The sequence below is a fragment of the Aspergillus lucknowensis genome, assembly GCF_044049455.1.
Source record: "Aspergillus lucknowensis strain CBS 449.75 chromosome Unknown BJX67scaffold_40, whole genome shotgun sequence".
Lineage (NCBI taxonomy): Eukaryota > Fungi > Ascomycota > Eurotiomycetes > Eurotiales > Aspergillaceae > Aspergillus > Aspergillus lucknowensis.
In genome coordinates, this window is record NW_027263584.1 from 69,618 (window position 1) to 87,191 (window position 17,574).

A 17,574-nucleotide genomic window follows, 5' to 3' on the forward strand; every position below is an offset into this window, starting at 1 on the left:
TTTTCCTTTTTTCTTTGTTGGATTCTCGTTCTTCGACTTTGCTTTTTCCCCAGTGCAGGCCTTGATTTGCCAATTGGTGCGTGTCTGTGCAGCAGGAGTGGCGGGCGACCGATCAAGCATGCATTTCCGAAGGCGAACCAGTCGAGGTCTCGTCCACGCACAATGGGAAAGCTGTGGCGAGGAACGCGACCAGAAGAGCTGAAATGATGACATTCAGAACGGCACTGGGGAGGGACTGATTGGCTTTGTGTCTTGTGGACGGAGCTTTGGCCGTTTCTCTTCGTCACGGCTGAGCCCATCACGTCCCCCATCATCACCTCCATTCCTGCAGCCCCATTCTTGATCGAAGGATTGCGGTCCCCTCAACCGCACAGCCCCGTCTCGGCAAGAGAACGGCGCCACCCTTGTCTGACGGACTCGAACATGAACGTTCTTTTTTGGGAACTCCTCCTCGCTCATGTCTCACTCGAAGCTGGGCCGTTTCGGACGCTCTTTGAACAATCGCCTTCCAACTTGAAAGTGAGGACCTGTGAAATTAACACTGGAAATGACAGTTACTGAAGCCATAAGCAGCCGCATTTCCACCCATAACTCCCGAGGCAGTACGATAAAAATCTCTAGATCGCCAGTAATTGGCAACGATGATTCTTGATCCGCTTTTATCTTTCTGATTCCCTGTAGCTTGCAGAGTTTGATATCCAGTCCTTGTTATCTACCTATGTACACCTAGATTTTTCTATTTTTTACGCTCCACTACTGTTAGAAGCCTGGTTCTTTTGGATTCACAGAAAGCTCTAGCACTCATGGGTTCTTTTATGCCATTGGCTATATCCAGCGAATATCTGCCAGATCGCTTCTTCCTGGATACGTCGCATCAATCAGGGCTGGGTTCTTTCCCGGTTTGCCTCAGTGCTCACTCAATCGCCAGTCAAATATAATCTGAAACTAGACTACATAAAATAGCATGCGGCTGTTGTACAAGGACTTGTAGCATATCTCCTCCATGGAAATCAAAATGCTGCCTCTTTTAGAAGGCTTTACTGGGTATCCAGGTACTGACGACTCCATATCATCTCGGCAATGAACTCCAACTTCTCGTCGTCGAGCTGAAGATCTACCTCTTCTGGGGTGAGTGGTGGGCGAAGGAAAACGTTGTTGAAGCCGATGATGAGAGGGGCCCCATCAATGGTAATATTGCCAGCTCTCTGGCTTCTAGACACAACAACGCGCTGTTTGAGATGGCCACGGTCGGGTGCAGTGCTCCTCTCCCACTTGTCAATGATGATTTCTTCCTTGTTCCTGTTTATCCTCAGCGTCAAGACAATACTAACAGCACCTGCTTGGGGTGGTGCACGGAACCACCATCTAATGTCGGACTGCAACTTGGACCGTCTTTCGGACAGGGCCACTTCTAATACCATTGTAGGCCAATGATAATCGCGGCCCGGGATGATTCGCATTGGCTGCCAAGCCGTGTCGGCTTGTTTCATGCCCATTGTTGCCGATTCGAAGCTCCCAGCCCCCAGATTGTTCAATCCATACTCCATCCCCACAGTCCGAGTTGCACGGTCTACCATTCTGGAAAATGCAGTGGCTGCCACCGCATGTACTTTGCTCTCTGGCATTGCGATTAAAAGCTGTTTCAAATCAGGGTCAAAAGCACATCCGCGGGAGAAGGGTCCAGACTCTGGCTCAGAAAAATGGTCGTTGAATACACTCTGAGTGACTCCAGTCAACATGAACCAGTGGTCAGTCAGTTCGCCGGGGTTGCATTCTCGCTCAAAGTCCTGGAGAAACTGCTCGGGGTCCCTGTACGGGTAGTGAGGGATAATGGAAGGCGCCAGATGGCCGAGGAAGCTGCGGCCGGGGGCGTTGATGATGCGCTCCATTTCGGAGTCCTCAGAATCACAGCTCACAGCCATTGTCACCGAGGAAAGAAATAGTTGCGCAACAAGGGCTGACTGGTGTAAGTGCTAAGGTACGAGTGTAGTTCTCGCTCCTCGTCAGGTAGCCGGCTTAATACTGATTAGAGTGCCGCCGAGTAATAATAATGACTCCTCGCGAGCTATCGTATTGAGATTGGAAATCAGAAAGCCTCTGGTATGCAAGAGATACCTTGAGGAAGCTGCTGAGGTTGGCTGACTTGGTTGAATCCAAGTTCAAGATCGATCATCCCCATGACATCAGCCGAACTCTATTCAATAACATCAAGTATATGCATATCACTACCTTAAAAAATATTATGGAAATATTAGGTAGGCATGGAGTTGCTGGTCGGGATATGCAAAAGAGTCATCCGGCTGGATGAGTTCGATTCCTGATATGGGGCAAGGGTGTGCAATTGTTGGGTGCAACTGCCACCACGCGGACTCTGTAGTAGGAATAGGAAGATTACTAGTAGGATAAACATCCACTTCTATATCGCCTTAGAGTAGTAACTCCACGGTTAAAGATATATTGTTGCTGTCTGGAGCTTTCTGAACAATTAATAACTCTACCAAGTAAACTATGTCAAAATCATATGCATCACACTACCCAACCCATATCACAGCACACGCTACGAACTACCATAAGAACACAGAAGGACTCAAAGTCAAACTTCATAGCTCTGAGGATTGTGCTTAAAACATCTCTACAAGGACGTTTGAAGCCCAAAATGGATGCACCATTATCCCACGTCAACTACCACTGTATCATTCAACAGAGACACAGTATATACAACGGCCAATAAGTGAGCCCTTTCCACATCCCATATCTCACCTCTCCAACATTTACTGCATATCCTTTCAAGATCCGTCCGTTTGTACATTTCTTCGTTAACGGGCCAAATTGACATTCCCATGACAAGCCACTGGACCACAGGTATACGGATCCAGTGAGGAAAGAATTTGCGCTCGTCGATAAGGTACATGAAGCAAAAAGCAAAAAACCATAATTGCAGAATGCATGAAGCCAGAATCCTCAAGAGAACCCAACCAACGGTCGAAAGACAAGATAGCCCAAAAGCAAAGATATCAGAGCAGGGGGGCAAGTAAAAATCCCCCGAAGTCGTTGTTCTGGAATATGTGCCTCTCGCGCGTGGAGGAGAGTCTATTGGGCCTACCCTCGCCTGCCACCTGCAAGTTTTCTCTCTAACCTGTTTCGCTGCTGGCGTATACCTCTGGATGATTTGAGGGCATTATTAACGGACTCCACATGGGTGACTTTGCTCTCTGCCGAATGATATGCCCAAGGGTACTTATGGTCAAAACCGGTCCGAGCTGCAGCATGACTAGGGAGTTCTGAATGAGTATATATATCGTCCGTTCTGGCGGATGAGGATATTCTTACTTATTTGACGCGGCTATCGAAACTGTGGCCACGGCCACCCCCTCCTTCCATGTTTGTCTGGGATTCTCGGAGTTTTTTCGGCCAGCTTTCAACGGATCGAGCACCCTGTATTCATGCAGAGCTTGGGCGTGGGCGTCGCTATACAGCTTGTACCTATTGTACTCCCTCGCAACCTTTGGGGGGTATTCCTCTGGGCGCTTCTTATAAGGGACGGGCATCTTGGGGGCCATGATATCGTGAAAAGTTGACGAACGCCCTTTCTCAGAGTTCTGGAAGTTCGGGCCGTAATAACTTGGCTCAGGCCGTGCCTTCAGGTGGGAACCGCGAGGGTTTCGAGGGTCATAATCAGAGTCAGTGCCTCTTCTGCTCGTCATGATTGGCTCGTGCCAATTGTGGTTACGGAAGTCGGTCATCGTCTATACACAAGCTGAAGCGGGTGGCAGAGAAGCAAAGTAAAATCAAGTATAGAGAGGGCAATTAGAGTTCCAAGAAAGCCTATTGACAGAACCAAGATCGAGAAAAGGCAGCCGGGCAGAGGAATAGCTTTGCTCGAGGATCGATGAGTTGGTTGAGAGAAAGTTTGAGGGAAACAGAGGGCAATGAGCCTCTTTATGAATCCCGGGCAAAGTAAGTAGAGAACGTGCTGTTCCATAGCTGCTCCATAACTCCGCTGGACGGAGAATGCCACCACTGAACTGACTTCAAGCCCCTGCAGGGGCCGCGCGCCTGCCAACATCTGTATATAGAATCATGAGCGGTTTGAGGCGTTGAGGTGGCTGGATCAATTGGTAAGGGGCAGCACTTTTCCAGAGCGGCTGCATATCCGAAACGTCACGCGCCGTGGCTGCTGGATCGGCGTCCGAGAAGTGGCCGCTCTCATCGATTGGAGGTTGAAGCTCGACTGTCGAGGCCAAAGCAACCTGGCGGCTCGAATGGAAAAGTGGGGCAGGGAGGACGACTCCCAGTGATTTGGAAAGGAAGACATGGAAGCGCCTCGCCGAGTCACGTTCGAAGTTTCTCTCATCATCTCTGCCCGGATGATGAATAGGTTCAGGAAACCTGGTTGGCAGCAGAGGCCAGCTACATAAGGCGGCGCAGACCCGAAATCGAAAATCGCAGACTCATGGACTCCCCAACCTCAGCCCAAAGCAGCATGGTAGGTTCCCACGGCCCATCCGCAGCAATCGATTAACTAACTTCTCACAAGGCAAAGACAACCTTCGAAAGTTTGCCTATTGAGCTGCGCATGCAAATATTATTAAATGCGCCTGATTTGGACTCGCTTCGTTCGATCGTCCTCTCTTCACCCTCTTATCACCAGGCATATCGCCTTGTGCGCAAAGATGCTCTTGAAAATATTCTGCACAATCAGTATGCTGGGCTTGTTGAAATCTCCGAAGCAATTGCTGCCGTTCGCTCAAAGGCCTTCCATGCTGGCAGGCCATCGGACCGATATAACATCTACGCACTTCTGGACGCCCGGCGGCGCAGTGAAGAGATCCGTCGCCTTGGAAAACTATCAGCCACAGAGCAACCCTTTCCCGATAGGCCGACGGACACCAACGAGGTTATCGATCTCCTTCAACTGCACAGAATTGCAGTTTCTCTCCTAGACGATTATAGCCGGAACGTACCCTGCCCGGAGTGGATGGATCCCAGTAAATGGAGAACCGAGATTCTACCGCTGAGTTTCAGCCAGATTGAAAAACAACGCTACTTTCGGGCATTTTATCGGCTGCAAACACACTGTAATTTATTCGGAGCCACCGAGCATCCCGTCTACAGTTTGGGCCATCGAAAAACGCCTGACTGGGATAAAGAATTCAGCGATGAAGAAGCTTGGCAAATTTTCTTCGGCACTCTTTCCCCGTGGGAGGTTGAGGAGTTTAGCTGCTTGTGGCAGCATTTTCACGACCGACTTGGGGAGCTCTATCATGAAATTGCCAATGATCTAAACCAATATGGGCCCAAACCTATTCAAGTTCTTCCAGAGCATTTGCGTGCTCCTTCCAGCTGTTCTGTTGTTGATTGCGATAATCTAAAACTGCATGATATTGAAGTACGACAGGCGCTTGCTTCTATTGGCCCGAGTTTTCTTCTCAAACTTCTTCAGGAGAAGGAGTACATAGCTCGGCGCAACCTGGTACTTGCAAATGGGGCTCCATATTTTCCGTGTTTTCCGGATTTCTCTCCACATAATTACGGGGTCGACCTACCCTTTCTCTATCCCGCAGATCGTTTCAACTTTGGCTCTGACCTCAGCGGATTCCAGACACTGCTGGCCACATTGCCTGAAATTGAACGGCCGAACCTTGCATGGCAAAAGGCCTGGCTCTCGGACCTCGAGCCCAGCGAGCCCATTTTCGAGGAGATGTTGGTGACAGGTGTGCAAAGTCGGGACTATAGCTGGGGGTATGCAATTTGGGACAGTGAAAGGCTGATTAAATGGGGCGCCCCTCTGGGGCCAATACCTTATCGGCCAATATCTACTGAATCTCGCTTAGGGTCCATTTCTTGAACTGCATCGTCTTCGTTCGATATTAATATCTTATTGAGATATAGTTTTTCATGGATCACCACTCAATCCCCCGTTCCACGTATCTCGTTCGCAGAACCTTGACCACGGCGTGCTGGTAGCCATTCAGCTCTTCAAGTGATGAGAGATCAAGCGATTCATCTGCACAGCGGAGATACGTACCCTGAAATATACCATCAACACGTCTGGATATCACCGCCTTTGTATATCTAAGCAACTCTGGGGCATCCCTTGTCTTGGGCAAAGATCTACAGGCACGGACCAAGCAAGCAAGCCACTGTGGCGAAACCTGATGTGGCGGAGCTCCCCACCTCCTCCGAGATGCAGCCAGGCAATTCCAAAATAACACTGGTCCACCAGAATCAACACCTAAAATCCAGATTTTAAAGCAAAAGAACCAGAGATGGTCTGCGCAAAGTGCCAGAAAAAGCTCAAGCAAACTGAACTAGCCACCCCAGGCGTCAAGCGCAAAAGCGAAATGTACTATGGCTCCCCATCGACATCACTAGGTGGTGGTGGAGCTGGGTCTGGAGGCGGGGCCGGTGCTGGTGCTGGGGCTGCTACTGGGAGTGCAAGCACGCGCACAGCTACGGCGAGTACGGCGAAGCCGACGTTGGGGGCCACTGGTGTTTCGAAGGTCTGTCTTCCCTCCTTCTCTCCAGGGCTCCCTCTAGTTCTTTCCTTTTTGCATGCTCTGGAACATGTTGCGTCGCAATGGGATTTGCGGGCTGACACAAGAGCGGCGTAGAACAAACTCCTCAGCGCTAAAGCGAAGAATCCCTATGCGGCGTATTCGTCTTCGTGTGACATGTGCAAGACGAAGACGGAACAGGGAAGGAAGTATTGCCAACGGTGTGCGTACCAGAAGAACGGTGAGTATCTCTCTTTCCTCGTATACTTTAATTCTCTTCGGCGTATTTCCTTTTGATGTGGAAGGCATTCTGACTTGCATAGCGTGTCCGATGTGTGGGAAAAGCTTGAGTGGGAAATCCTCGAAGGATCAGCCCGTTGTGCAAGGGCAAAAGTTCAATTTAAAGTGATTATCAGTTACTATATTTTCTCACGATGACAGATTATTTATTTTCACGTCGGTGCGGCGTTCGGCGTGAGGATTGACGGGGGTTATTCAGAGCAAATTGTATAAATAGAATTGGAATAAATATTGATGAACTAGTTATACATGGCATGGCAACCTCCAATATATGCAAATCTTACGAGCGGGGTTATCCTACAACTTTCAGCCCAGTCTCACTCCATTTCGTCTACACCACCCAAGCGAGGTCAAATTACCGCTCGGCAAGCATGTTCTTGATGCTCGCGTAATACGGGGGTAGCACGAACTTCGCAATCTCCTCCTTTGCCAGCCACTTGAAGTCCTTGAGGTTCTGCACGTTGGCAGAAAGATCAGCCTGTCCTGCCATGATGCGTGACTTCATGAAGAACGTCTTCTCGCCGGCAATGGTAGCGCCGGTTGCCTCATCGGTCTTAGACTTCCGCGAGTTGTACACATAGTGGCCGACAGGATGGTATCCAATCATGAAAGTGTTCATGTTCACACCAGCGGACTGTTCGAGGGTACGCTCAGCGGCCTAGCGCAACGCAGGAGTTAGCAGGATCACAGCCGAGGAGTAGAGATAGGCATACCAATCGGAGAGTTTCATCCGCTACAACAGGAGAACTAGGGAACTTCCAATATCCTTCTTTAGACTGAACAAGCAGATAGAGAGTCCTCTGAAGAGCCCTGTTAAGGCTCTGTGTATCCCCCTTCTTATCCGCCTCCGTTACCCGCGGAAACGGCCTAGGGATCTCTTCTTTCTTGCTGGTATCTTGGGAAGTGGCATTGGCCGTGCTTTCGGCATCCTGAATAAGTGTCTCAACAAGATGGTCCGGGTCCGACTCCGGCGCTCCCACGAGCAGTTCATCGTTCCATGCCTCCTTTGAGTACGCACTGTATTTGCCGATATCACGCGCGGCGGTTTGGCGCTCGCGAACTTTACGCTTCCAGTCCTCATCTGCGGGCGTTCCTCGTTTGAAGTAGAAGTACTTTGTAAAAGGGAGTACTAGACGCTCATTGAGGCGTTTCTGGTAGAAGTAAAATGCTTTCTCGAAATCGGTGAGGTCGCGTGTGATCTGGGGCGGGCGAGAAAGGAGGACGCCTGCGTTGATGGTATAGGTGGGTTTCACGACGGGGAATGTGGATGAAGTTGCGGAGGAGGATTCTGGAGAGACTGGCGTAGAGGCTGAGGCATAATTGCGGCGGACAAGTGTCTCTTGACAGCTTCTGCACACCCGCTGTTCTGCGATCGAGGGTCCTGCAAACCGGTTATCGTTAGAAGAAATTCCACAGGGCTTTGGTTTGGGTAGGCGTACGCAGTACGGAGACTATGCGCCTGGCGCCATTAGATCCTGAAGACATCTCCCGAGCGCGGAGTCGATGCGGTCGTCAACACTGCTCACTCCGACCTTCCCAAAGCAAGAAAAGTTGGCAGTCACCTGTTTTGCTCCGAACATTCAGGGCCGCGCGCTAATCCGACTAAGGTTTAGATAGTCATGTGACCGATAACCCTTTCTCGAGTTTTTCTGTGCCTCCTGCTTTCCATTCTCTTCACAGCACCATTCCTTATCATCACTGCGTTCAACTTCTTCCACAACCAGTCGATCATTTTTCCGGTGCTCAGAGAGAGTGTCTTGCGGCAATTTTCGCTAGCGGTACCTTCTTGAATCCAAGGTGTATTGTTAGATAGACGCTGCGCACATAACCAATTTGACACAGAATGGGTTCAGATTCTTCACCATGTTGCTACGTCGACCATCAGCCATAATATATAGAGGCATCGCAGAGCTGAGTATGCAGGAGTGAGACTCTTCCTCTTAGAATATCGCTTCACTTCGTTCCTTTTCACCTCGCTCGTTCAATCGCTCTTCCCTAATATGATTGACGTGAAGGTCTATCGCAGGCTTCCTCGCAGGTATAAATATTGCTCGTAGACCTTAGTTAGCAACTTACTTCCGCTTTCATCCCTCTGATTGCTGACCTCCGCGACTCCTCATCTTGAATCTCCCTGCAGCTCGCACCTTCATGGCTCCTACCATCTTCACCAATCCCAATGAGCAGTGGTATTTTTTTCCCATTGCTTGTTTCGTTTACATCTACCTAGTTTAGGTATCCTAGCGTAGTCTATTGCAAGTTGGTCTCACAACAATCGGAGCGTGGCCTGTCAAGCATATTTCCTCTCTCCCCCCCCACTGTACATCCATTGGCTCTGCGTCAGTCCGTACAAAGAGAATCAGAAGGCCTATTCCGCCTGATGCTGTCATATCGAGAAACAATCAATTGAGAACATTGACTATAGCATCTTTCGTTCCTTGCTTTTCAAAGACGTTAAGTTAGCGAGAGCTGCCTCTCCACCGTTCCAAATACGCGTAACTTGTTGCCATAGGTTTTCCAGAATTGAGAGCCCTGTCTTGGGACCAAGTGTTTCTTATTGGCTCTCCATACGTCTCCCGCAAGGCTCTCTCCTACTAGAAACTTCTCGTTTTGTTCTACCGTTTCCTTGCTCTCACTGTCAGCCGGCCCAGAACCCAAAGATCCCTCGCTCGTCCCCGGAACCCGATGTCGGGCAAACCGGTTGTTAAGGTCATTGAAGGCGGTTGAATGAGATGCTTTGGTCGAAATCAATCCCGTCGGTATGTACGTCTGGTCTCGTGCACCAAGTTGCGCTGAAAGCTTGATGAAGACTTGAGCCGTGAGCAGGCTGTCATAGCCTGCCTCATGGTCTATTTTCTGAATATGATATCTGGCGAAGTGTGGGTGTATACCTGGCATCTGTTAATTTCATGCTCCCCACTAAGTCTGGCCTTACACACTAATAACTGGAGTCGGTGTTTGCAGCAAACTGTCATTTATCTCCTGCAAAGAAGATGTCGGATTGATCGAGCCACAGTCATGTGTCGCTAGATACTTCGTATCGATGAGAACAGGAAAGTGCTCATGGACCATGGACTGGAAATCGTCCAACCGTTCTGGCAAGGGTCCAAAAAAGCATCGAAAGAAGTATACCAAATCCATGAAGAGGTTGTGGCCAACCAGGACGGGCCGGTGAGCTTTCAGCCGCTCCTTGAAGTCGTCCGCAAAGTTAACGGCTGATTTAGCTTGTTCACCGCGGGAAGAGTTCGCTTTGATTCCAGAAAAGTAATGAGGGTTGAGGCGGGAGAGGTCGCCTCCCGCGAGTGCCTCCGCCACCCATCTGAATCCCGTCTCCTTCCAGATTCGTTCTCGTACCCATTGCACCCTTTTGTCTCGTACGGCTTTCTCTCGGTCTTCGTCATAGCTGATGATCTGGACGAACGTCGGTCTCCCGATGGTCACAAGAGACGGGTACTCTACCTCGACAACCTGATGCACCAGTCTCTTCTGAAATCTATTCAGCGCAGAGGGCATTGCCTCGAGTTTTTGGGACTTGATTTGACGAGTGGGTGGCGGAATATTAAGATAGTCATCGCGTTTCTATCAACTGATTAGAAAGGTCGCACCGGGAAGAGGTGGTAGTCTACATCACCAAGGGCAAGCCAATTATCGATAAGCTGCCGGACAAGGCTGAGGAATGTTCGTGAGTCGTGGTCGGTATCCTTGACATCCAGCGATGTACTTGTAGGAGTGCGATTTTGCCGTTCGACAGCTTTTGATATGGCTTTTTCCTCCTCTTCTCTCGATATATACGGCACACCCGTTCGATACAGGGAGTCCATGTTGAATTTATTCTCCAAGAGAAACTCGACCGCTGGACATCTGAAATCAGTTCTGCGCAGAGGACAAGAGCAGATACCATACCGCTGCTCTGGAATGACCAGTTTCGCTCAACGTCCAGCTTACGGTCAATAATTGGACTGAGATACAGATTATACGGCCTTAGAGTGTATTTCGCTAGGAAGGATTTCAGCAAGTCGTCTCTGGGGTTGGGGAAACAAAGACATAGTAGGCCTGACCTGCCTCGATATCCTCGTGACAGAAGGTCAAACCAACTTGCAGAATCTGGTACCTGTCAGCTCCCTCCTTCACTTCCTGGTACCTCTGCTGTAAGGTTTGCGGTGGTCCGGCTCTGCCCTGTGGAGCAGTTGCAATTCCGGAGAACTCCAGATCAATGGCCACAAAGGCGGAAGATGCAAGGTCCTCCAGTATCCTCGGGAGGTGATACGGAAATGTCTGCGCAGTGACATCCATGCTGGCTGCGAGCGAGGGACGAATTATGCAATGCAATAGGAAAGAGATAGACGCTAATCAAGTGCAAATATTTTCAGCTGATATTCCAAGCTTGAGCTACTTGTGTCGCGGAAATACACGGTATCAACGGTTTGGAGTTCTGGGAGAGGCATGTGTCACATGGGAGGCATCATCCCTTCGAATCTGTACGAGCTCTCAAGTGGAAATGAGAGTAAAGCACCTTCTCCAACTCACTCCCTAAACAGGGAGACTGGAGTTGAAGCGAAGAAGAGAACAGGAGGTCTAGAGAAGGAGATGGATTACTGTCCCGTGCCCGGCCCGTGCCCGGCCCCGTGACTTGACCCCAGACTGAAACCGAACCGAGGGAAACGGAAAGCAACCAACCGGAGCTGCAACTCGGCCTGACTTCTGTCTGCAACTCAGCGCAACTCCCTCAAGGTCCAAATGAATTTACTCCTTAGGTTCGACTCACTTCCTCTGTCGATACCCATCTCTATCGCTGCACTCTAGCGCCGTTATAGTCGATTTTTCTTGCCCATTCCCTCCACACTCCCCATTCTTCGGCCGTGAACATGGCCGACGACGCATCGTCCGTCTCGGCGTCCACGTCCTCACTCTCTCCCTCAAAATTCTGCTCGAAAACCTACAAGAAGGCCTCTCAGCTCTTTTTGACGCGCAGATTACAAGAAGCCCTCGTTTCTTTAGAACCTGTGATCACTGCCAACCGCGGGAACGACGACCAAGAGGTCAATGGTGACAGCTCGGTCGCCCCGATTGCGACAGTTCCTCCCACCTGGCGAATTAAAGTGTGGAACTTGTACATCACACTTCTAAGCGCTATTATCGATTTAGGACCAGAAGAGGGCAAAAGGATAATTGGACAGAAAGAGTGGAAAGCCATCTCTACACAAGTTCGTGATGGGGGTATTTGGGAAACAGTTGTTCAGACCGGTTACCAGGGCCGAGAGGGCTCAGTTGATGCGGAGGTCGTATACAATCTGTGAGTGAATATAATGGACTCTCTCAATGGCGACTAACAAGCTTTTACGTTCCAGAGGTACCCTTCTCCTCAACCACTCTCCCTCACAAACGGTCAATCAGCAGCGACTCGAAACCTACCTCTCCTCGTATGGACAACCAAACCTAGACATCGAAGAGCATCTAAACTCCCCCACAAACTCACAGCGGCACCGCGTCAACGGTGGAACTGATACACCCAAAGACCTCACCGCTCGGGTTCGGCTAATTGAGCTATTTATTCTCCATGTACTTCCCAGGAATGAAGAATGGGATTACGCCCGCGAATTTATCAGACTTAGCGAGGTTCTCGACGAAGAGAGAAAGGATGTCTTCCTCCAAACGCTAGACGGCCTTAAGGAAGAGAGAGAGCAAGGCAAGCTCCGTGCAGCTGCGTTGCAGCGCGAGAAAGATGCAGAGCTAGAGAGACAAATACAGGAGGCAGAGCGTCAAAGGGCAGAGGACGCTGCATCCGCAGAGCGAGCCGCGCAATCGAAGAGTCATAAACGCAGTGGCAGCGAGGTGGACTACGGGATTGAGAAGTACCGCCCTAATGGGACTACCAAAGGTAAAAGGAGTGCTGAGAAGGCGGGCAACACCAAAGCCGACTCCTCGTCGCGGGCAGCCCTTTCTCCTTCCACTTCAAAGAATCTCAAAAAACCAGAGAAACCCGAGACTCGAGCGAGGCAATCGCAGGCGCTTGCCACTGTACTACGGAATCTCGTGCAGTACTTGGGGAAGTCAATATCGAACAATCCTCTGTGGTTTGTCCGATCACTCTTGTTCTTACTGGGGCTTATTTTTGCGCTGAACCGGCCAAACGTTCGTGAGCGGATCCGGAGGATAGCCGGAACGGGCTGGCAAAAGGTTAGGGGCACTGTCGGAATGGGCGTGAAGGTGAGCTATATATGATGTATTTTTCTATCTTCTGGGTTATCTTTCCGTACTCCATCACGTTCTTATTATGTTTATGTGGCCCCCTCATTCGATTCCTGTTTCATAGGCTAGGTCTGTCTTACATATACTTCGACCTGTAAATTCTATATCCTTCTTTCTGAAATTGACTGAAAATGCTACGGACATTCTATCGGGTATCTTTCATCAAATAGATTCATAAACAAGCATTGTATCACGTGTCAAAACATCACTTTGGTTCACTTTCCCCTACTGATAGAGAAGCAGACTGGTGATCGGTCATTTCCACTCCGTCTCCAACAGTTTCCTCCTCACGTCCACGGCGTCCCTCGAGCCGCCGCGTCCACCTCCGAAACGCATGAACAAAGAAGTGGGCTACGAACAGCTGCTCCGTCGTGTATAGCAGTACAGGAACAGACGTTCTTGCTTTGATGAACAGGTCGAGGGGCGTCCACATTGCGTATAGCAAGGGAATACCCAAGGCAGTACTTTTGGCAGGACCGCAGAAACAAACGGCGATGGTTTCCACAGGGGGAATATCTTTGAACAGCTGCCATCTGCCAATTGTTGTCCAACGGCAGAAGCTCTGGGGCGGCCGGGCGAGGGAGAAGCATACGGCTGTGAGGAAAATATACAAGGCGATGTTGAACAGCACAACGAAAACGAGGCTCTCCGTCGAAAGGCCCTGGAGGGCACCTGTCGCGAAACACGACGAGAACGTTGTCCTACGAGAAAGGCCATAAGAAAAGCCATACTTCATCAAGCTCTCAGGCTGAAAACTCACCAAATCATGAGAAGCATACACGCTGACCCTAGCTTTGCAATCTTATACTTCCGAATCACATGCGCCGTCCTCTCAGACCACAAGAACCTCACCAGTTGGCCCACGGCCAGAGGTATCAACACTGCAAGACCCAACTGCTTGAACACATCGCGGTACATCCCCGTGAGATCTCCGTCCTGATTCCTCCAGACGTCAAATTCCTTCGAGCTCGGTAACAGCGTCACCGTCCAACCAGCCGTCACAAAGGGCCCCAAGAGGTTAGCGATGAGGACTTCCGCTAATGCGGCAGCGTCATCTCCTCCTGCCGACCTCGTCATAACCACATTCGAGGCGATCGTCGTCGGAATACAAGCGGTGAACACATATCCAGCTAACACAGCGCGATCTATCCGTGCATCTTTGTCGCCAGTAATAATGGCTTGGACGACGGCGAGGACGAGCGCAGGGATGAAAAGGAACGATGTAATCTGGACGAGAAGGTGGAGGCGCCAGTTGAAGAGTTGCCGGACAAGCTTCTCCTGAGGAATGCTGAGGCCCGAAACCAGGAAAACAATCGCGACGGCACCGTAGAGAACAGTATATTCCGAATGGATGGTGCCTCCGTGTTTAGCGACATTGGGAAAGAAGTATGCGAGGAGGCAGGCAACGCCGATGCCAATGATCATCCATTGAGCGATAATGAATCGGACGATGCGTTTCCATTGCGGTTCTGAGATGCTCATGGCGGAGGGAGACAAGTGTGTCTATTCATTCAGACCTCTGATTTTTCCTCTGGCTGCTCTGCGGCCTGTATTCTCCATGTCAAGTTTTGTGGAGTCGGCTTTGGCTGAACATAAGATCGGCGAATCCGCCGATGCAAACGATAAAGGGCTGACAGGCAGAACGATTGGCCGCTGAACCGTGCTCCAGTGTCGCTAACATAAAACTGGTGACAGAGAGTAAGTCATCATTGTTTCGTGCTTTCCGTCAAGTCTGGTGCTGATGTGACAAGGATCGCAGGATCTTTATCATCAAGCCGTGGTGTGCAATGATCGGAATAAGTCCGCATTTCTTCACTCAAGCTTCGAGTATGAAGTTTGGCGGCTGCTTCGCCTCTGAGGGATATAAAGCACAGCTAAATAGAGTACGGCTCTCTGAATTCCATCCGGCAAACCATTTGGTAGAGTATACTCCGCGGAATGTAGTGCAGCAAGGCGTCATTGCCTGAGGCACTGACTTGGAAAAAGGTGTGGATAAAATATGAGCCGACAAACTTTCTATACAGGACCTGGCCCTCAAGCAGTTTGGTTCTGTCTCCAGCAGCGGAATTAATCACAGTGAAATGTCCAATTTCGCGACAGCTCCGATACAGCTCCCCCGCACAACACCAACTGATGGGCTGGTTCTGTCATCGGCGTCCCGTCGGCACTTCCCAGAGCGGAATGAGCCTCGGCACGTTGCACTCAACGTCATTCTTCCTCGCGCCCGGATTCTCCCGTATTGCCCGCATTTGACTCAAGTGAACCAGAGGCTCAAGCTCCTGAATTTTGGCAATGGGCGTGCAATCACAAGCTTGTGGGTTTGATCCAGACCGATTTGACTTACCTCTCCCATGACCACGCGTCTTTCCTGGCTTTCACATGCAGATGCCCTCTTCCAAGATTCGGGCTATCCCTCCAGAGCGGGAGTCCTCTCTGTTTCGCCCAGAGCAGTGGCTCGAGTTGAGTTTGGCGTTGTTTGGTCGATTAGATCATGTTCCCTGGGACCGAATTAGAGCAGTCACGACTCTGGGGTCTGAGGCAAGGCTCTGGGGTTGAGTCTAAGGGCAAGGGGTAATGGGTGACGAGAAGCATGGCCACACTGGTAAGCTCTTTCTTTAAAACCTTCAAAAGATATATCAATGGCCTGAATCGGCGGTCGAATATCTTCCGCTTGTCCATCCTCGCCTTCCTCCCTTCTCCGCTTCCCCGTTCCACTCCCGCGGCCTCGCCTCAGCTTCAGAGCTGCTGCGAGCCAAAGAGGCTGAGGTAGAAGCCGCCACTGGGACCGGAAACCCGGGCCCTGATGGCCTTTCCCGAGAGCTCTGACTCCCAATTCCCTTGCCTATCCCCAGAGCTTCAACTTCCTCGGCCCAGCCGAGGGTAAATGTCACTACTTATACTTCCGTATCTCTCCGTCCTCACACCTGGTGAATCACCTTGTGAACGTCCGATATCGTCGCTTTTGCCCTCGTGACTCTTCCCTTTTCAATAATTTCGGAGAGGGAATTGTCTTTCTCTCTCTTTTTCTTTTGTTTTCCCTTTCTTGTGTTTTCGTGAAGAGAGTGTCTGAAGCTTGTTGCGCGTTGAGGCCGTTGCTGGGCTGGACTCGGAAAGAAAAGAAAAGAAATAACTCTACATACCATACTTGAGCTCACAATGTCTGCTAAAGGAGGCAATGGCAAGAAACCAGCCTCCCCAGCCGTCAATTTGATCGGTAGAGTTACCTCGACTAGTTCCAATGCGACAGTACTAATCGCAAGCAGCTGGTGGTGGTGCTGGTATGATGGAGGCCCTCGTGTGCCATCCCCTAGGTACAAACCCTATAATTCGATTCGTTTGAGCTTGCACTTACAACGACTCTAGATACCATCAAAGTCCGAATGCAGCTCTCGCGGCGATCTACTGCGCCAGGTGTAAGTACCTCCAGAGTATAATCGGTATAGATATCGTTTAGCAGCCTCTAACGTCACGCAGATTAAACCTCGTGGATTCGTCACCACCGGCGTTGATATCGTCAAGAAGGAAACCGCAATGGGTCTATACAAGGGTCTCGGCGCTGTGTTGGGCGGCATCATCCCCAAAATGGCCATCCGATTCACCTCCTACGAGTCCTATAAGCAGATGCTCGCGGACAAGGAAACTGGAGCTGTCACCTCCAAGGCTACTTTCCTCGGTAAGTCCCCTTAGAACCTACACCTAAAGATTTGGATACAGGGTACTAACATGTTGCAGCCGGTCTCGCCGCAGGTGTAACCGAAGCCGTCGCCGTGGTAAACCCCATGGAAGTCGTCAAAATTCGCCTCCAAGCACAACACCACTCCCTGGCCGATCCACTCGACACACCCAAATACCGCTCTGCTCCCCACGCTCTCTTCACGGTCATCAAGGAGGAGGGATTCTCCGCGCTCTACCGCGGCGTCTCCCTAACCGCGCTGCGCCAGGGTACAAACCAAGCCGCCAACTTCACGGCCTACACGGAGCTCAAAGCCTTCCTGCAGCGCGTGCAGCCTGAATACTCGAACACCCAGCTCCCTTCATACCAGACCACCATCATCGGGTTGATTTCCGGCGCCGTAGGACCCTTCTCGAATGCGCCCATTGACACGATCAAGACGAGACTGCAGAAGTCGCGCGCGGAGCCCGGGCAGAGCGCCGTGTCGCGGATTCTGAGCATCGCCCGGGACATGTTCAAGCAGGAGGGCGCGAAGGCGTTCTACAAGGGCATCACACCGCGCGTTATGCGTGTCGCCCCCGGGCAAGCTGTGACGTTTACGGTGTACGAGTTCCTGAAGGGGAAGCTGGAGGCGTCGAAATGGTCGTTTGTGGGCGGGAAGTATGAGGAGTAGGTCTTCCACTCTCTGAAAGGAAAAGCATTTGATACCAGCATGGCGGCGTTGTTTGCTTGTCTTGTCGAGTTTGTCTTGTATCTTAGCCCTTTGGTTAGGGCAAGGTTGGCTTTGGAGAGGCTAAAAGATTGAAGATGGATTGTATATATCTCCCTGTTTGTTTTGCTTTTCCTTTGTGATATTTT

General features: G+C 50.6%; 8 protein-coding genes across 8 annotated transcripts; 4 read left to right on the forward strand and 4 right to left on the reverse strand.

Annotated features, from left to right (window-relative positions):
- Positions 1-707: 707 nt before the first annotated feature.
- Positions 708-2,129, reverse strand: BJX67DRAFT_220253 (uncharacterized protein). The gene has a single exon (XM_071025729.1). It carries the CDS (start codon positions 1,920-1,922, stop codon positions 1,038-1,040), a length of 885 nt encoding a protein of 294 aa, XP_070883431.1. The 5' UTR covers positions 1,923-2,129; the 3' UTR covers positions 708-1,037.
- Positions 2,130-3,005: 876 nt separating this feature from the next.
- BJX67DRAFT_220313 (uncharacterized protein) lies at positions 3,006-3,927 on the reverse strand. The gene is made up of 2 exons (XM_071025733.1): positions 3,331-3,927; positions 3,006-3,271 (listed from the first exon to the last, which is right to left on the reverse strand). Exons 1-2 carry the CDS (start codon positions 3,741-3,743, stop codon positions 3,100-3,102), a joined length of 585 nt encoding a protein of 194 aa, XP_070883432.1. The 5' UTR covers positions 3,744-3,927; the 3' UTR covers positions 3,006-3,099.
- Positions 3,928-4,098: 171 nt separating this feature from the next.
- On the forward strand, positions 4,099-6,059 carry BJX67DRAFT_220303 (uncharacterized protein). Its single transcript, XM_071025732.1, has 2 exons — positions 4,099-4,486; positions 4,538-6,059. The coding sequence occupies exons 1-2, from the start codon at positions 4,454-4,456 to the stop codon at positions 5,846-5,848; spliced, it is 1,344 nt and encodes a 447-aa protein (XP_070883433.1). The 5' UTR covers positions 4,099-4,453; the 3' UTR covers positions 5,849-6,059.
- Positions 6,060-6,269: 210 nt separating this feature from the next.
- Positions 6,270-6,906, forward strand: BJX67DRAFT_383711 (cysteine-rich PDZ-binding protein; the record flags this gene model as incomplete). The annotated part of the gene is made up of 3 exons (XM_071033507.1): positions 6,270-6,503; positions 6,615-6,738; positions 6,821-6,906. 3 exons carry the CDS (start codon positions 6,270-6,272, stop codon positions 6,904-6,906), a joined length of 444 nt encoding a protein of 147 aa, XP_070883434.1.
- A 246-nt stretch (positions 6,907-7,152) lies between these two features.
- On the reverse strand, positions 7,153-11,087 carry BJX67DRAFT_373833 (ribonuclease H-like domain-containing protein; the record flags this gene model as incomplete). The annotated part of the gene is made up of 8 exons (XM_071031452.1): positions 7,153-7,455; positions 7,511-8,178; position 8,431; positions 9,276-9,685; positions 9,734-10,373; positions 10,421-10,647; positions 10,698-10,790; positions 10,853-11,087. The coding sequence occupies 8 exons, from the start codon at positions 11,085-11,087 to the stop codon at positions 7,153-7,155; spliced, it is 2,577 nt and encodes an 858-aa protein (XP_070883435.1).
- Positions 11,088-11,477: 390 nt separating this feature from the next.
- Positions 11,478-13,233, forward strand: pex26. Its single transcript, XM_071025734.1, has 2 exons — positions 11,478-12,087; positions 12,143-13,233. Exons 1-2 carry the CDS (start codon positions 11,660-11,662, stop codon positions 13,014-13,016), a joined length of 1,302 nt encoding a protein of 433 aa, XP_070883436.1. The 5' UTR covers positions 11,478-11,659; the 3' UTR covers positions 13,017-13,233.
- Positions 13,133-14,677, reverse strand: BJX67DRAFT_220375 (uncharacterized protein). The gene is made up of 2 exons (XM_071025736.1): positions 13,804-14,677; positions 13,133-13,744 (listed from the first exon to the last, which is right to left on the reverse strand). Exons 1-2 carry the CDS (start codon positions 14,523-14,525, stop codon positions 13,249-13,251), a joined length of 1,218 nt encoding a protein of 405 aa, XP_070883437.1. The 5' UTR covers positions 14,526-14,677; the 3' UTR covers positions 13,133-13,248.
- Positions 14,678-15,961: 1,284 nt separating this feature from the next.
- On the forward strand, positions 15,962-17,483 carry BJX67DRAFT_220363 (putative succinate:fumarate antiporter (Acr1)). Its single transcript, XM_071025735.1, has 5 exons — positions 15,962-16,257; positions 16,307-16,354; positions 16,407-16,456; positions 16,518-16,716; positions 16,776-17,483. The coding sequence occupies exons 1-5, from the start codon at positions 16,200-16,202 to the stop codon at positions 17,387-17,389; spliced, it is 969 nt and encodes a 322-aa protein (XP_070883438.1). The 5' UTR covers positions 15,962-16,199; the 3' UTR covers positions 17,390-17,483.
- The last annotated feature ends 91 nt before the right edge of the window (positions 17,484-17,574 follow it).